Source organism: Rhinopithecus roxellana, chromosome 3, assembly GCF_007565055.1.
Source record: "Rhinopithecus roxellana isolate Shanxi Qingling chromosome 3, ASM756505v1, whole genome shotgun sequence".
In the NCBI taxonomy this organism is placed as follows: domain Eukaryota; kingdom Metazoa; phylum Chordata; class Mammalia; order Primates; family Cercopithecidae; genus Rhinopithecus; species Rhinopithecus roxellana.
The window spans coordinates 169,430,250-169,447,397 of record NC_044551.1 but is presented as its reverse complement, the minus strand read 5'-3'; the positions used below and the strand labels follow the sequence as shown (position 1 = coordinate 169,447,397).

The 17,148-nt window shown below is 46.3% G+C and overlaps 1 protein-coding gene across 4 annotated transcripts in view; it reads right to left on the bottom strand.

Annotated features, from left to right (window-relative positions):
• The window catches only part of CLK4 (CDC like kinase 4), a 100,806-nt gene that overhangs the window by 59,167 nt on the left and 24,491 nt on the right, over positions 1 to 17,148 (bottom strand). For all 4 annotated transcript variants that reach the window (XM_030926919.1, XM_030926920.1, XM_030926921.1 and 1 more), the window contains exon 2: positions 6,288 to 6,477. Coding sequence is in view for 1 of the 4 variants with exons in the window: in XM_030926918.1 (XP_030782778.1) it covers positions 6,288 to 6,299 (12 nt within the window). In the remaining 3 variants the exon portion in view is untranslated. The remainder of the gene's footprint in view (positions 1 to 6,287; positions 6,478 to 17,148) is intronic.

Genomic DNA, 17,148 nt, shown 5'->3' with positions numbered 1-17,148 from the left:
GAGGCGAATCCATACGGTAAAGTGAAAGCAAGGTTATTAAGAAAGTAAAGGAATTAGGCCAGGAGCGGTGGCTCACGCCTGTAATCCCAGCACTTTGGGAGGCCAAGGTGGGTCGATCACGAGGTCAGGAGATCGAGACCATCCTGGCTAACATGGTGAAACCCCGTCTCTACTAAAAATACAAAAAATTAGCCGGGCGAGGTGGCGGTCGCCTGTAGTCCCAGCTACTCGGGAGGCTAAGGCAGGAGAATGGCGTGGACCCGGGAGGCGGAGCTTGCAGTGAGCTGAGATCGCGCCACTGCACTCCAGCCTGGGCGTCAGAGCAAGACTCTGTCTCAAAAAAAAAAAAAAAAAAAAGAAAGGAATTAAAAGAATGGCTACTCTAACAGGCAGAGCAGTCCCGAGGGCTGTTGGTTGCCTATTTTTATGGTTATTTCTGGATTATACGCTAATCACGGGGTGCATTATTCATGCCTCCCCTTTTTAGAGGATATAGGGTATACGGTAACTTCCTGATGTTGCCATGGCATTTGTAGACCATCATGACGCTGGTGGGAGTGTAGCAACGAGGACGCCCAGAGGTCACTCTTGTTGCCATTGGTGGGTTTTAGTGGCTTCTTTACTGCAGCCTGTTTTATCAACAAGGTCTTTCTGACCTGTATCTTGTGCCGACCTCCTATCTCATCCTGTGATTTAGAACGCCTAACCGTCTGGGAATGCAGCCCAGTAGTCCTCAGCCTTATTTTACCCAGCCCCTATTCAACATGGAGTTGCTCTGGCTCAGATGCCTCTGACAGTCCTACCACAGCAACCTGCCTCTCCAGACCATCCATCCTTGGAATCGTATTCCCGGGAGCTGTTTCCACTATGCCAGAAGATGATCACTGTGGTTCTGGCCTGTAAAACCGTAAGGCCAGGGAGGAGCATCGGGCAGCTCACAGCACCCCAGGCTTCTAACTCCTGCATTTTCACCTGCTCCCTGGTCCATGTGATGCTCTATGCGGGTGGTTAGTGAACTCTCCTCTCTTCCCAGATGCAGGCCCTTATGTGAGCCTGGACACATCAGCCTGGAGTGCAGTGAGTGACCAGTCACTGCCTCCCACTGTGTCCCGGGCTGCTTCCCAGTTGTCGCTTTTCTGTCGCTTTTGCAGCTGGAAACCTCTCTGATACCTTCTATGAGGCCAGATTCCTCATGTTCTACATGCCTGTGGTCCCACAGTGTCCAGGCACCCTTTCTGCTCACCAACCTGTGCACCAGGGGAAAGGCCATGGGGGTCTCCACATTGGCCTCCAGCCTGGGGTTGCTGGGATGCGTATTTGATCCTAAATGCTACAAAACCCTGCTGAGATCAGACCAAAATTTGGTTATAGATAAGGAAGGTTTGAGGAACAGCATATTTTCGGGAGCTTTGACTATGTTTGCACAAATCGTGAGCATCTTGGAGAAAAAAGGAGCATTGCTATACTTGTACATCCTGTTTCTATTTAAGATGTATCTATATTCTCTCAGGATGAGAGAATTCTCCTGTCATAACCATCCAGGGCACCCCAATGCTCATGTGACTCACCGCAAAACAAAAACATTTGAGACTTGTTGGTGTGCCAAGTATCAGGCCATGGACAGTTCTTTTCTTTGCCTCGTTCTTTTGTGGGAGCTGCTTATTTCCCTCCGTATCTTTAGACAGCAGTCTGGTTGCCTAGAGTCTGGAAACACATTTCTCTAATTCCTTCTGCTTGTTGTCTCTAGAGCCCACTAGAGAATACGCTGTTAATACCTGAGCCATTTATTCCTTTGGCGCTTCAATACTTTTCTTTTCTTTTTTTCTTTCTTCTTTTTTTTTTTTTTTGAGACAGTCTTGCTCTGTTGCCCAGGCTGGAGTGCAGCGGTGCAATCTCAGCTCACTGCGACCTCTGCCTCCTGAGTTCAAACAATTATCCTGCCTCAACCTTTCAAGTAGCTGGGATTACAGGCGCACACCACCATGCCCAGCTAATATTTTTGTATTTTTAGTAGAGACGAGGTTTCACCATGTTGGTCAGGCTAGTCTCGAACTCCTGACCTCATGATCCACCTGCCCCAGCCTCCCAAAGTGCTGGGATTAGAGGGGTGAGCCCCCGCACCCTGCCGAGCTTCAGTACTTTTCACTGTGCCTTGAACTTCATAGACTCTTTTCTGCACCCCTTCACCTCCTGTCATCAGCCTGGAAACAGCACACTGTTAGGATGACCAACCATCCCAGCTTGCATGGGACGGAGGGGTTTCCCAGGACACAGATCTTTCATTGCTGAAGATGGAACTGTCCCAGGCAAACCAGGATGGCTGGTCACCCTGACAGTGATGTGGATTCAGGCCACGCTTTGAAGCTGGGCAGATGGTGGTGTCAACACACGCGTTCTTTGATTTACTTTAGTCCATGTCCTTGGACATTTCACAAAACACTTCGGAACCTTGTTTTGTCTCATTTGCCAAATGGAGGTAACAATAGTCAACATGTAACACTGTTCCGAAGATGAAATGGGCTCATGCGTGTCAAAATACATCCCTTGATATTTGATGAACGTTGATTATCTTTGCCTGGTGTCATCTAAATGGGCATGATGAGGTTGAACTCTTAGGATGCAGACTGATAGTAGACAGAATTGAAAATATATTATCCCAATAACCATTTCTCCCATTTTTTTTTTCTTGAGACAGTCTCATTCTGTCACCGAGGCGGCAGTGCAGTGGTGCAATCTTGGCTGACCACAGCCTTGACCTCCTGGGCTCAAGCGATCTTCCCACCACAGCCTCTGTAGTAGCTGGGACTACAGGCACATACCACTGCACCTGGCTAATTTTTGTATATTTTTGTAGAGATTTAGTCTCCCCATGTTGCCCAGACTGGCCTCAAACTTCTGGGCTCAAGGGATCTACCCACCTCACTTCCCAAAGTGCTGGGATTACAGGCATGAGCCACCGCACCCGGCCTCATTCCTCGCATTTGTGAAATGCTTTATTCTTTACTGTGACCTCTGACCGCGTTAGCCTGTGCCTGCTCATGTGGGAGTCAGCCTCAGCTGATGGTGGCCACTCAACAGGGAAAGAGGGGCCTGGATAGGACTGGATGAGGCTGGAGATAAGCGGGTCACTCAGATGCCACAGGGGTTAAGCTGAGGGGCTGAGAGGCCGAGGAGTTCAGCTTTGCTGGGAGCGGCCCAGGCGCCCCAGGCAGTCCTGACTGTTCTTGAGCAGAACGCTGAGCACAGAGGCCAGAAAGGCCCTGGCGCCTAGAAGCCTCCCGCAGCTGCCCCTCAAGTCTGCTGCTCCATTCAAGGTCCTCTTCTTGGCCCCAGACCTGGTCCCCATGTTCCCTTTTCCTGTTGCAGTCACTGGGCAGTCCACTTATCCTCCCCAGCGTCTACCCCACGCACTCTCCCCAGTCCTGACTTCGAGGTCCTCCACCACTTGTCCTCCCCAGCATCTGCCCCACGCACTCTCCCTAGTCCTGACTTCGAGGTCCTCCACCACTTTTCCTCCCCAGCGTCTACCCCACGCACTCTCCCCAGGCCTGACTTCGAGGTCCTCCACCATCCCTAGCCCTTCTTCATTTCTAAATTCAAAGATGACTTCTCAGCCCTTGTAGGTTTCAGGCTGATCCTACCGATCATTTTAGATAGCAGCTGAGTGATGGCCATGATCACTGACATGAGGAAGTTCAAGCACCTCCAGGGCTCCTTCCACGATGACTCCTGACCCCACAGAATGAGAGCGAGAAACCCTCACTGGGCACCCCTCTTGACTGTCATCCCTACTCACCATCCGTGTGACTCCACTGTGGGAACACACAGGATGGCCTCACCTTCTGAGATCCAGACACAATATACGGAGAACAATATTAACAGCGATAGTCATTGTTTGCTTTTATATGCCAGACACTAGATAGAAACTTTCCAAGGCCAAGCATGGTGGCTCATGCCTGTCATCCCAGCAATTTGGGAGGTTGAGGCAGGCGGATCATGAGGTCAGGAGATCAAGACCATCCTGGCCAACATGGTGAAACCCCGTCTCTACTAAAATACAAAAATTAGCCAGACATGATGACGTGTGCCTGTAATCCCAGCTACTTGGGAGGCTGAGGCCGGGGAATCACTTGAACTCAGGAGGTGGAGGTTGCAGTGAGCCGAAATCGTGCCACTGCACTCCAACCTGGTGACACAGCAAGACTCCATTTAAAAAAAAAAAAAAAACCTTCACAAGACACCAGCTAGGAGGAGGGACCCGTGGCTGAACTCACATCTGGGCTACATATCACTTGAAAGCCAAAACTCAAGAGACAAAAGCTCCTGTCAGAGAAAGTTAGTGCGATTGGTAAGTGGGCGATCCAGGAGGAGGCAGTGACATGTGTTCAAAGACCCCCTCTTGGAGTTGTGTCCCTAGATCAGTGGTTTTTAAGGGAAGTTAGGGGAAGCACAAATGATGATCAAAGCATTCTTTGCAACAGCAGCTACGTGCGCAGCCCCAGGCAGGCAGTTCATCACTGCTGTCTCAGTGAGCGCATCGTGACCTTTTGCAGGTGCAGCCAGACTCTTCTTATCTGGTGGTTGAAAACTGCCAGGCAGCCTGCTCCCGGGATTGTTAGTGCACTTCTCTCCATCTATGCCCAAGGTCCTGTTTTCTTGAGGCTGTTTTAGTGAATAAGTCTACCAGTTTCAGCAAAGCCGTAATTACACTCAAGCAGGAAAAATTCTTCTTTAACATGGAATCAGTGCTGATACAGGCCCACTGCCTGAATGAGGAAAGCTGGGCCTCAGGGGACAAAGTGCCATGTTCCAGGTCCCACTGGGACCAAGGAGCTGCAGACACAGTGACGCTCATGCCACGAGGACCTGCCACGTGGGGATGTGGCCACATACATCACAGGAAACTAAAGGCAGTGAGCAATTCAAGCCCCAGAAAGAAAGCTGGCACATGCCAGCAATGCAGAGACTTGTAGCAGCTCAGGCACAGGTTAGGAAACTCCAGATGGACTTGCAGGTGCTGGTTTGAGGAGGGAGTTAGAATTCACCCTGCGTGAATGTCCACCATTGCCAGAGAGGAAGCTGGTGGAAGGAGCTGCAGGGACAGTGATGAGCTGCATTGCCACATTCAACCTGCTCTGGGAAGAGGGAGAGACAGCAATGATTGCTCCAACAGGCCACCCAACCGCTCTGCCTGTCTCCCACCAGTTCTCCCACTGCAGTCAGAGCGATCTTTCAAAAAATCAGCCTTCAGAAGGAAAGAGATTCTGATGCATGCTACAACATGGAGGAACTTTTGAGGACATGATGCCAAGTGAAGTAAACCAGTCACAAAAGGACAAATACTGTGTGATTCCACTTACATGAGATGCCTAGAGCATTCTAACTTAGAGCATTCTATAGAAAGTAGAACAGTAGTTGCCAGGGGCTGGGGGTAGGGATAGCAGGGAGTTGTTTAATAAGTACGGAGTTGCAGTTTTGCAAGAAGAAAATGTTCTGGAGATGGACGGTGCTGACGGTTGTGCAACAGTGTGAATATATTTACGGCTGTACTGCCTGTACAGTGCAGGCAGTGCACTGTACTGAGAAATGGTGAAGATGATAAAGCTTGTATTCTGCATTTGTTACCACAATACAAACTAATAGTAATCATAATAAAATATCACACGCCTAATCCCTCCAGAGGCTCCTTCTCATGCCTAGGAAATCTAAAACTTCTTGCCATGTGTGTTTGTTTCCAAGAGCTGCTGTCACCAAGTTCCACAAACCGTGTGGCTTAAACAACAGATATGTATTGTCTCATGGTTCTGGAGGCTGGAAGTCCGAGATCAAGGGGATGGCAGGGCCGGTTCCTTCTGAGGCTGAGAGAGGGGATCTGCTCCACGCCTCCTACCTGGCTTCTAGTGGTTTGCTGACAAGCTTTGGCATTCCTCAGCTTCTAGAGGCATCACCCCGATCTCCACCCTCATCTTCACGTGGTATTCTCCCTATCTCCAAATTTCACCTTTTTCTGAGGACACGAGTCATAGTGGATGAGGGGCCAACCCTAATGGCCTCATTTTTGTTTGTTTGTTTTGTAATAGTCTTCTTTTAATCTTATTACCCCTGTAAAGATCGTATCTCCAAATTAGATCCCATTCTGAGGTATTGAGGGTTAGGACTTTGACATATGGATTTTGGGAAGATACAATTCAACACATAACACCGTGGCTCTGCAAAACGTGAACCCTGACAGCCTGTGGCCTCATTTCTTAGTGTTCTCCCCGCCACTGCAAGACAGCCACACTTACCTCCTTGCTCATCCCCCAGTGCACCAACCACTGCCATCTTCTGGCCTTTGGGAATGTAACTCCTGCAGCAACAGGTGTGCCCTTGTCTCACGGAGTCCACAGCAACGTAAGAAACATGTAGAGCATCATCCCAACATGAAAACACCTCTTCCCTCTCACTTCTGCTCTCAACTGGGCTGTTCCTGGGGAGCTGCATAAAGGGTAGGGATTTGTCAAATTCTAATTCCACTAGTTTATTCACTTGTTAAACAGTTTCCTCTTTTTCATTCACTGATTCACTCTTCCAACAAATATTTGCTGACTATCTACTTTATTCCACGCAGCCTGCAGGTGCCTGGGACTCACTGGTGATTGACACAAATGTCTCTTCTTCTTCTAGCTTATATCCTAGCAAGAGAGACCCAACACAGACAGTGCAAATAAATCGTGAACAAAATGCGTGATGCCAAAAGGTGATAAGGGCTTAAATAGAGACGAGGAGGAGTGACAAACGGGGTCTATGAATATGACGGGCAGGTTCAGTGACAGCATGAAAATGAGGGGTCAGAGAAGGTCTGTGGGAAGGCAAGAGCTGAGCAATAATTGAAGACACGGAGCGAGCCACAGAGCCAGCCATGACGCTGTCCGGAGGACACACATTCCAGGTTGAAGGAATTGTTAGAGCAAAGGCTTTGGTGAGGAACTTTCCCTGGTATGTTGGAGCTGCAGCCCGCGGGGTCAAAGTGGACAAAGGGGAGAGTGGTCAAGGAGCAATTCAAAGGCAACTGGGAGCAAATTCACGTTAGGGTTTTGGTTTCTGCTTGATTTAGGGGACAGACTGCAGAGCTCTGAGCATGTCATGGAATAGACTAAGGGACAAAGGTAGACACAGGAAAACCCACCAGGAGACTGTTACAGAGGGCCAGGGAGAAATGACATGGGTTAAACCAGATGGGGAGCGGTGGATGTGGTGAGAAGAGAAGTATCTGGAAGGTCTTGCCGTCATTGTTTCACAGACCGGATGCTTGTGGGAATATCAGAGGGCACGAGTGTTCGCAGCCTGAGCAACTGAAAAGGCAGATTTGCCTTCAGCTGGGACAGGAAAGGCTGTGACCAAGAAAAGTAGGTCTGCTGGGGAAGACCCTCGGTTCTGCTCTGGACTGGACTGAGATTGAGATGTCTAGACGTCAAAGTAGAGGAGTCACAGGAATTTCTTTTTTTTCAACACCATATTGGAAGTCACAGCAAGAATTTCTGAGCTGAGTTGACAGAGACTTGACATAATGGTCAGCAGTAAGAACAACAGCAATGACAGTAATAATAGCAATAACAACAGCCCCAGTCTGCTGTCTGGAGTGGACAGATCACAGAGCTCTCGGGATGACATGTTCCACCATCCCCAGTGTACACAGGAGTGCTCGGAGGCACAGGGAGGGAAGAGCTGGCTCTAGCTCACCCAAAAAGCTAGGGCAGACTTGGGGCTACAGTCCAGTTCTTCTGATCCCATATCCATCTCCTGCTTTTTTCTGACACATAAGATGCTCTTTGATCCAACAGAACAGCCCCCTTTCCCTGAACAGATGCTGTATCTTCCCACTCTGCCAGGAATATCTGCTTCGCATCGCGACTTCCTTCTGACGAAGCCCATTTCAAATGCTGCCTCCTCTTCATGTTGGCATCGTCCACCTCTCTCCTCCCTCCTCTGACTGCTCCAGTCACTCCCTTGCTCAGCCTCCGTCTCAGATTCCCTGATGCTCCCCGGAGGCAGGGCACGCATCCGACTCCACACCCAGACCCCAAAGTTCCTCTCCTTGTGAACTCACAGCGGGAGCCACTCGGTGTGATTGAATGGATAAGGGAAGGGGTGAATGCATTCCATACTCAGTAACCATGTTCATGACGCCCTAGAAGATGCGGGACATGTTTATTCATTTATTCATTTGCAGACATTCTTAGCCATTGGCAGCACTAACTTCTTAAAAATGTGATAAAAGCTGTGAAATCTTTTGCCAGAAAACTACACATATATACACACAATCTGCAGACAGATTCAAGGGGGTTATGAATTTCAACCACCTGCATTCCTTAGACTTCAGATTAAGCATCTCTATCGTTGCATGCCACAGAGCTGGGGACCCAGGCCGGGCTAAGGTATAGCCCCGTCTACCCTCTGGGACACCCACTGAGTTGGAGTTCAGTCTGTCTTAGATAAAAATATTCGCAATCACTACACAGCTTCTTCCCACATTTTCTCCCACAGGGCATGTGGAGAGGAGTCTGGCTCAAGTGACCTCTGGGCAGTGAAGATGAATCTGTTGTCATGAACAATGGTTTCTGTCTCGTTTGGAGTTCAGGGATTTGTGGACCTTCAGAGGCAGGTGTGTTTAGGAGCTGTTGGAATTTTAGCATGATGCCTAGACTGTGGTTGTGGCTGGTGCCTGCCCTTCCATCATGGATTGGCTGCATTTCAGAAGTGTGTGGACTGGTAAATGACAAAAAAGTAAAAACCCTGTTATTGATAAATTAGAATGGGTTTTCCACTGTTTCATATAGTAAGCTGTTGCTATGGCAAAAGAAAAATTAGTCCTTTCATAAGAGAAAGGAAATGTGTCATTCTCAGAGCTAAGCAGAAATTCATTCTTCTCAGAAAAGCAGAGGGAAATTTCTCACTGTCTCTTGGCGCTTAGGTAAGAAAGCCCTGCGAAGGGCAGGGTCTCCGAGAACAAAATGAGAGAGTGGAGCGCGCTAGATGGAACGGGGAATTGACGCTGTTGATCACAAAAATACCTTTTCCCTGGAAGCATTTGTTATCTAGCATCAGCTACAGACTGAGAATCTAAGCGTGGCCTGGGAAGAAGGCCACTGTAAGGAGACAGACAAGCCAGCCCAGCTTTGGATGTTGCAACGTGATCCCCCTGTAGGGAGATTTGCAGAATTTCGAAGCTGCATGAGTGGAAAGACAAAGAGCAAAGCCACAATTCTCTCTGAGGCCAAGCAAAAATTCACATATTCCCTAAGCCCCAGAAGACAAAAATACACTGGGCTCAGGAGGGCCAAATCTGAAGAACAGGATGAAGCAGACACTGACTGAATCTTGCCGGAACTGCAACAAAGATTTGACTCAGCCCAGTCTGTTGTTTAACTCAGATGATCAGATCTCACCCAGTCTACCTTCTGGAAGAAAGAAAGACTCTTTCTGGTAGAAGATGAAGACATCTGGGGTTGTTACACTTTTTCACGCACAATGCCCAGTGCACTAGTGAATATTATGGGAATGCAAAGAGATAGAACCTGTGAATAAAGACTAGAAGAATAAAAGCAGACTTAGGAGCAGACACACAGGTCATAGAGAGACTTTAAAATAATCGTAGGTTTAGAAGAATAGAAGAAAAGAATGACAAAATAGATGGAAAGGCAGTAAATTTCAACAGATAATTAGAATTTACATATGACTCATATATACATATACGAGGCAAATGGACATTTTTAAAGCTAAAAACACAATATGTATAATTAAGAACTTAATGGAAATAGAACAGGGTATGGCAGAGATTGAAAACAGAAGAATATGGGACAACAAACAAGAAAATAAAATGATAGAAAGTGTCCAAACTGATACACGAAAAGAAAAAAATTAAAATGAAGAGGAGAGTGTGAGATAAATGTGGGACACAATCAAAAGGTTCAATATAAATGTTATTAGAACTCCAGAAAACAAGGAGAACGGGGGAAAGGTGGCAGCAGTAACTACAGTAATAAGAAGGGAAATACCCAGTGCCCACCCACTCTAGCCTTCCTGTCTCATGGAAAGGGAAAAATGAAACAAAACAGAGAAGTGTGGTGAAGGTCACAACCCACGGGCCACAGGCCCATTAGAAGGCTGAGACCTAATCATAAGACTGTAGAAGGCTTGCCTACCCCAAGAGTTTACCATCACATCATAGGTCTCAGCAGGGGACAACTGAAAACACTGTGTGTCTCAGACATTATGTAGGAAGAGGTCTCTAGAAAAACCCAAAGACAATAGGGGAGGCAAAACAAGGACATCAGAAGGAATGTTAGCCTTTGATGCCTGCGGGACAGTAAATGCAACCCAGGCCCTAGCCAGATAAACACAAAACCTCACACCAAAGGCCTACTTACCTCAGTTCCTTTAACCCAGACATAGTGTCTGGCTGTTAACAAAAAATTACAGAGCATACTAAAAGATGAAAGCACAGTTTTAAGAGACAGAGCAAGCATCAGACCAGACTCAGATATGGCAGAGATGTTAGAGTCATTAGATTGTCAGTTTAAAACTATAATTGGCCAGGTGCGGTGGCTCACACCTATAATCCCAGCATTTTGGGAGGCCCAGGTGGGTCAATCACCTGAGGTCAGGAGTTCAAGATCAGCCTGGCCAACACGGCGAAACCCTGTCTCTACTAAAAAATACAAAGAGTTAGCCAGGTGTGGTGGTGGACGCCTGTAATCCCAGTGACTCAGGAGGCTGAGGCAGGAGAATCGCTTGAACCAAGGAAGCAGAGCTTGCAGTGAGCTGAGATTGCACCACTGCACTCCAGCCTGGGCCACAGAGGCAGACTCCATCTCAAAAAACAAAAAAACTAAAAACAAACCTATAATATGCCAACAGCTCTAGTGGAAAAAGTAGACAAGATGCAAGAATGCATATGTGTTGGGGTGATCAGACTCAACACCAGGTCATGGGGGCGACGAAGTCCAGCAGAGTCAAAGGATTGAGAAAAAGACAATCTGAGAGAGTGAAGTGGGACCAGGGGGCCATCGCGAGTGTATAGAGGCTGCGAAGGCCCTCAGCTCTGGGAGCCCACGCTATTTATTGGTAATTCAACAAGGAAACAGGTGGTGAGAATGTGGAGGTTGAAAGGGCGTGTTGCATTAAGCACGTGATTTACAGCTGGGGATGGTTGAGCATTTGCTCTGCTACTTGAGATAATGGAGAGCAGGCTCTTTTAATTCAAGATACAATCCATCCTGGGAGAGCAAGGAGCAAGGAGCCAGCAAGTCTAGACTCATTCCAGAGCCACGAGCCCTGGAATCTATCCAAGCCACGAGGGATTTTATGCCCTGGGCTTAGATTATGGTGCGGCAGGGCAGCCTTCCACCCTTTAGCACAGAGCTTGGTGTTCCAAAGGTCACGAGGGGTTTTAGACCCTGGACCCTGAACCCTGGACATGTTCCAAGACTCTTTTCCATTATGTCGGACATGCAAGCCCTGCCTGAGCTTCTCCCAATACTCAGTTTTTTCCCAACACACATGTAATATAAGCAGAGAGATGGAAACTTCAAGAAAGAATCAAAAGGAAATGCTAGAAATTTAAAAAACTCACTATAATTGAAATGGAGAATGCCTCTAATGGGCTTATCAAAAGATTAGACGCGACTGAGAAGAGAATCAGTGCACTTGGAGAAATGCAAAGAGGAAGAAGGAATGGAAAAGATGGCACCTATCTAAGAACTGTGGGACAATGAGAAAACATGTAAATAATGGACATACAAGAAGGGGAAGAGAGAAAGGAATTTTAAAGATTATTTTCTAACCAAAGCACTTATGGCTGTAAATTCCCCTCCAAGCTCTGTCTTAGCTTCATTCTACAAAATGCTTCTAATTTTCTGTGTGATGTTTTCTTTGACTCATGGAATATTTTGAAGTATATTCTTTAATTTTCAAATATTTGGGGTTTTCCTAGATACCACCTTGTTTTTTATTTTAACTGAATACTGTCTAGTCAGAGGCACATTCTGTAGGATTTCAATCTTTTGAAATCTGTCGAGGCTGGGTACCTTGGCTTACACCTGTAATCCCAGCACTTTGGGATGCCAAATCGGGCAGATTGCCTGAGTCCAGGAGTTCGAGACCAGCCTGGCCAACATGGTGAAACTCTGTCTCTACTAACAATACAAAAAATTAGCCAGGCATGATGGTCGGCGCCTGTAATCCCAGCTACTTCAGAGGCTGAGGCAGGAGAATCGCTTGAACCCGGGAGTCGGAGGTTGCAGTGAGCTGAGATGTCTTCTCCTCTTATAAGGAGTCATATTGAATTAAGAGTCTGCCCTACTCCAGTATGATCCTGTCTTAATTAATGACATGATTTCCAAGTAAGTTCACATTCTGAGGTACTGGGGTGGCAGGGCAGTCGGGGCGGGGTGCGGGTAGGGACACACTTCAACTCGTAACACTTGCTAAACTCATTTATAGTTCTGCTTTTGGGTGGATTCCTTAGGATTTCTGTATACATGATCATGTTGTCTGTAAATAAAGGTAGTTTTACTTCTTCCTTTTCTTTGTAAATCTTTTTATTTTTATTTTTTTCTCACTTGATTCCACTGGCTAGAAGCTTTAGTACAATGTTGCATAAAAGTGGTAAGAACAGATACTTTTCCTTAAGAGGAAAGAATTGTCTTTCATCATTCAGTATGATATTAGCTGTTGGGTTTTGGGTATATGTCCCCTTTTAAGTTAAAGAAGTTCTCTTCTTTTTTAAATTTATTTTATTTATTTATTTTTTTGAGACAGAATCTCACTCTGTCGTCCAGGCTGGAGTACAGTGGTGTGATCTCAGCTCACTGCAAGCTCCGCCTCCTGGGTTCACGCCATTCTCCTGCCTCAGCCTCCCGAGTAGCCGGGACTACAGGTGCCCACCACCACACCTGGCTAATTTTTTGTATTTTTAGTAGAGACGGGCTTTCACTGTGTTAGCCACGATGGTCTCGATATCCTGACCTCGTGATCTGCCCGCCTTGGCCTCCCAAAGTGCTGGGATTACAGGCATGAGCCACTGTGTCTGGCCAAGAAGTTCTCTTCTATTCCTGATTTGTTTAGAGTTTTTAATTATAAATGGCTGTTGGATTTTGTCCATTATTTTCCCTTTTTATTAAGATGATCATGGGTTTATTTTCTTTATTCCATTAATATGATATATTACATTAATTGATGTTTGAGTGTTCAGCCCACCTTGTATACAAGGGATAGATTTCAGTTGGTCATGGTGAATTTTGTTGAGAATTTTTGTAGATTCATGAGGGATATTAATCTTTAGCATAGCTTTCTTGTGATGTCTTTGTCTGGCTTTGTACTAGGGTAATGAGGGTAGTACCAGTCTCATAGAACAAGTTGACACATATTCTGTGCTTTGTTTTCTGGAAAGGTTTGCAAAGGGATTGATTTTTTTTTCTTCAAATGTTTGGCAGAATTTGCAAGTGAAGCCATTCAACTTGGATTTTCCTTTGCAGGGAGAAATTTAAAAATACTTATTTTTTAAAGTAATTGTAGATGCACAAGAATTTGCAATAACATATAGGTATCTGTGTGTCCTTCATCTGGCTTCCCTCAATGGTGACATTTTTATATTACTATAGTACAAAAAAAAATTTGGGAAACTGATGTTGGTACAATACCGTCAACTATATGACATTTTATCCAGTTTTGTTTTGTTTTGTTTTTTTTTTTTTGGAGACACAGTCTTGCTCTGTCGCCTAGGCTGGAGTGCAGTGGTGCGATCTTGGCTCACTGCAAGCTCCACCTCCTGGGTTCATGCCATTCTACTGCATCAGCCTCCTGAGTAGCTGGGATTACAGGCACACGCCACCACACCCAGCTAATTTTTGTATTTCTAGTAGAGACAAGGTTCACCATGTTAGCCAGGCTGGTCTCGATCTTCTGACTTCATGATCCACCCGCCTTGGCCTCCCAAAGTGCTGGGGTTACAGGTGTGAGCCACCGCACCCGGCCTGGCTGCACCATTTTACATTCCCACAGGGTATGTATGAGAGATCCAACTTTTCCACATCCTCACCAGCATTTTGTGTTTTATTTTTGAATTTTAGTGTATTGTAATAGGTGTGTAGTAATATCTTATTGTCATTTTAATTTGTATTTCCCAAATGCCCAATGATATTCAACATATTTTAATGTGCTTATTCTCTATCTGTACTTAATTTTTAAATTCTTTTTCTTCTTTGAAAGGCCCCTGTTACAGCAAACTAAATACAGCCTGAGCAGGACTCCATACTTCTATATTTGAGTCCTGGTGGACAAGCTGTAGCCTAGCTTAACAGGTAGACAAGACTGCAAACCTCACTTGGGAGTATGCTCCTGTAACAGTAGCTGGGTCTTGGTCAATCCCAGAGGTCGGTCATACTTCAAACACTCATAGATTGCTAAGTGTGCAAATAAGGCAAACGTCAACCTATAACCAATCCCGTTGTTTCTGTACCTCACTGGCGATTTCTGTACATCACTTCTCTTTTTTTTTTGTCTATAAATTTGTTCTGACCACGAGGCACCCCTGGAGTCTCTCTGAATCTGCTGTGATTCTGGGGGCTGCCTGATTCACAAATCGTTCATTGCTCAATCAAACTTCTTTAAATTAATTTGGCTGAAGCTTTTCTTTTAACACCCCATACTTACCCACCCCTGGGGCCTTCCCTCACTTGCCCTGAACTAGCATGACTTTGTGTGTACCCATCTTTCCAGACCCCCAGGGGTAAGTTGGATCTGAAACGTCCCTCCTTGGCTGTCTCGTCCACTGGCCATGCCTGTTGAATTCCTGGTTGGCCTGCCATTTTGATGCTTGTCCCAACCAATATCTTGACCTCAGGATAGCTGCAATATTGGTTTTATGTGACTGTCTGCCACTAAGATCCCTATGGTTTTTTACAACATCCTTGGGCATTGAATTTTCCATGCTCTGCTACACACAGGCAGGCCTATCTGGACAGACAGGAGAGCTCCTGATCCTGAAGACCTGGCCTGCTCGGCTGGAGACAATGTCCATAGCACAGGGGAAGGGGAGTAGTGATTGGAGAACTCCGAGATGCTCTATCTTCTGACCAAGCTTCAGTAGATTTTCTTGAGTAAATGATTCTCAATTTGTTGTTTGCCTTTGGTATGTTTTCAGCATTTAAATAGCTGTTTTTGTCAATTTTATCTAGGTATATTGTTGCTTTTTGTGGAGATGATTGGCAGAGTTCCTCACTCAGCCATTTCACAAGTTCCTCTTGGTCTTCTCCATTTTCATCATGTGTTTTGAAGCTCTGTTATTAGATGGATACATATTTATGACTGATATGTCTTCCTAGTCAATTGATCCTTTTATAATTATAAAATATTCGTCTTTAACAATAAATTTTGTCTTAAAGTCGCTTTTTTTTTTTTTTTGAGACAGGGTCTCACTCTGTCTCACCCAGGCTGGAGTGCAGTGCTGTGATCTCTGCTCACTACAACCTCCGCCTCCTGGGTTCAAGCAATTCTCCTGCCTCAGCTTCCTGAGTAGCTGTGATTATAGGCAGGCGTCAGCACACCTGGCTAATTTTTGTATTTTTAGTAGAGACGGGGTTTTGCCATATTGGCCAGGCTGGTCTCAAACTCCTGACCTCAGGTGATCCACCTACCTCAGCCTCCCAATGTGTTGGGATGACAGGCATGAGCCACTGTGCCCAGCCCTTAATGTCACTTTTATTTGATATTAGTATTAGGTATATTATGCTTATGTTTTGTTTTTTGAGACAGGGTCTTACTCTGGCAGCTGGAGTGCAGTGGCACCATCTCAGCTCACTGCAGCTTCAACCTCCCATGCTCAAGTAATCCTCCCACTTCAGCCTCCCGAGTAGCTGGGATTATAGGCACCACCACCATGCCCAGCTAATTTTGGTATTTTTTGTAGAGACAGGGTTTCACCACGTTGTCCAGGCTGAAGTGCCATGGCTATTTACAGGTGTGGTTACTGCACACTACAACCTCAAACTCCTTGGCTCAAGCAATCTCCCCACCTCAGTATCCTGAGTAGCTACGACCACAGGCATGCGCCACCATGCCCAGCCAATGTTTTAAAATTTTTTGAAGAGATGGGGTCTTACTTTGTTGCCCAGGTGGGTCTTAAACTCGGGCTCAAGCAATCCTCCCATTTCAGCTTCCTAAAGTGCTGAGGCTATAGGCTGAGTCACCACACCTGCCTATATGCTATGTTTATATGGTTTACAGATTTCCTTCCATTTACTTTCAAATATCTACACTTACATTGAAAGTAGATTTCTTACAGAAAGCCAATGGTTGAGTCTTTCCTTTTTCACTCATTACTGCAATCTGTGCCTATTGATTAGAATGTTTAGTATAATTGTTGACATTATGCCACCTTCCCAAAATAGGTAGAGACCCTACAGCACTATAGATCCATTTACCACCATCCTTTATAACATAGTTATTATAAGTACCACAGTCGGCCGGGTGCAGTGGCTCATGCTTGTCATCCCAGCACTTTGGGAGACTGAGGTGGGTGGGTCACCTGAGGTCAAGAGTTCGAGACCACCAGTCTGGCCAACATGGTGAAACCCCGTCTCTACTAAAAATACAAAAAATTGGCCGGGCATGGTGGTGCATGCCTGTGGTCCCAGCTAAACAGGAGGCTGAGTCAGGAGAATTGCTTGAATTGGGGAGGCAGAGGTTGCAGTGAGCTGAGATCACACCACTGTACTCCAGCCTGGGAAACATAGCAAGACTCCATCTCAAAAAAAAAAAGGTTCAAGATGGCTGAATAAGAACAGCTCCAGGCTACAGCTCCCAGCATGAGTGACACAGAAGTCAGGTGATTTCTGCATTTCCAACTGAGGTACTGGGTTCATCTCACTGGGGCATGTCGGACAGTCAGTGCAGGACAGTGGGTGCAGACCACCAAGCATGAGCCGAAGCAGGGCGAGGCATTGCCTCACTGGGGAAGCGCAAGGGGGAAGGGAATTCCCTTTCCTAGCCAAGGGAAACCGTGACACACAGCACCTGGAAAATTGGGTCACTCCCACCCTAATACTGAGCTTTTCCAAGGTTCTTAGCAAACAGCACACCAGGAGATTATATCCTGCGCCTGGCTCG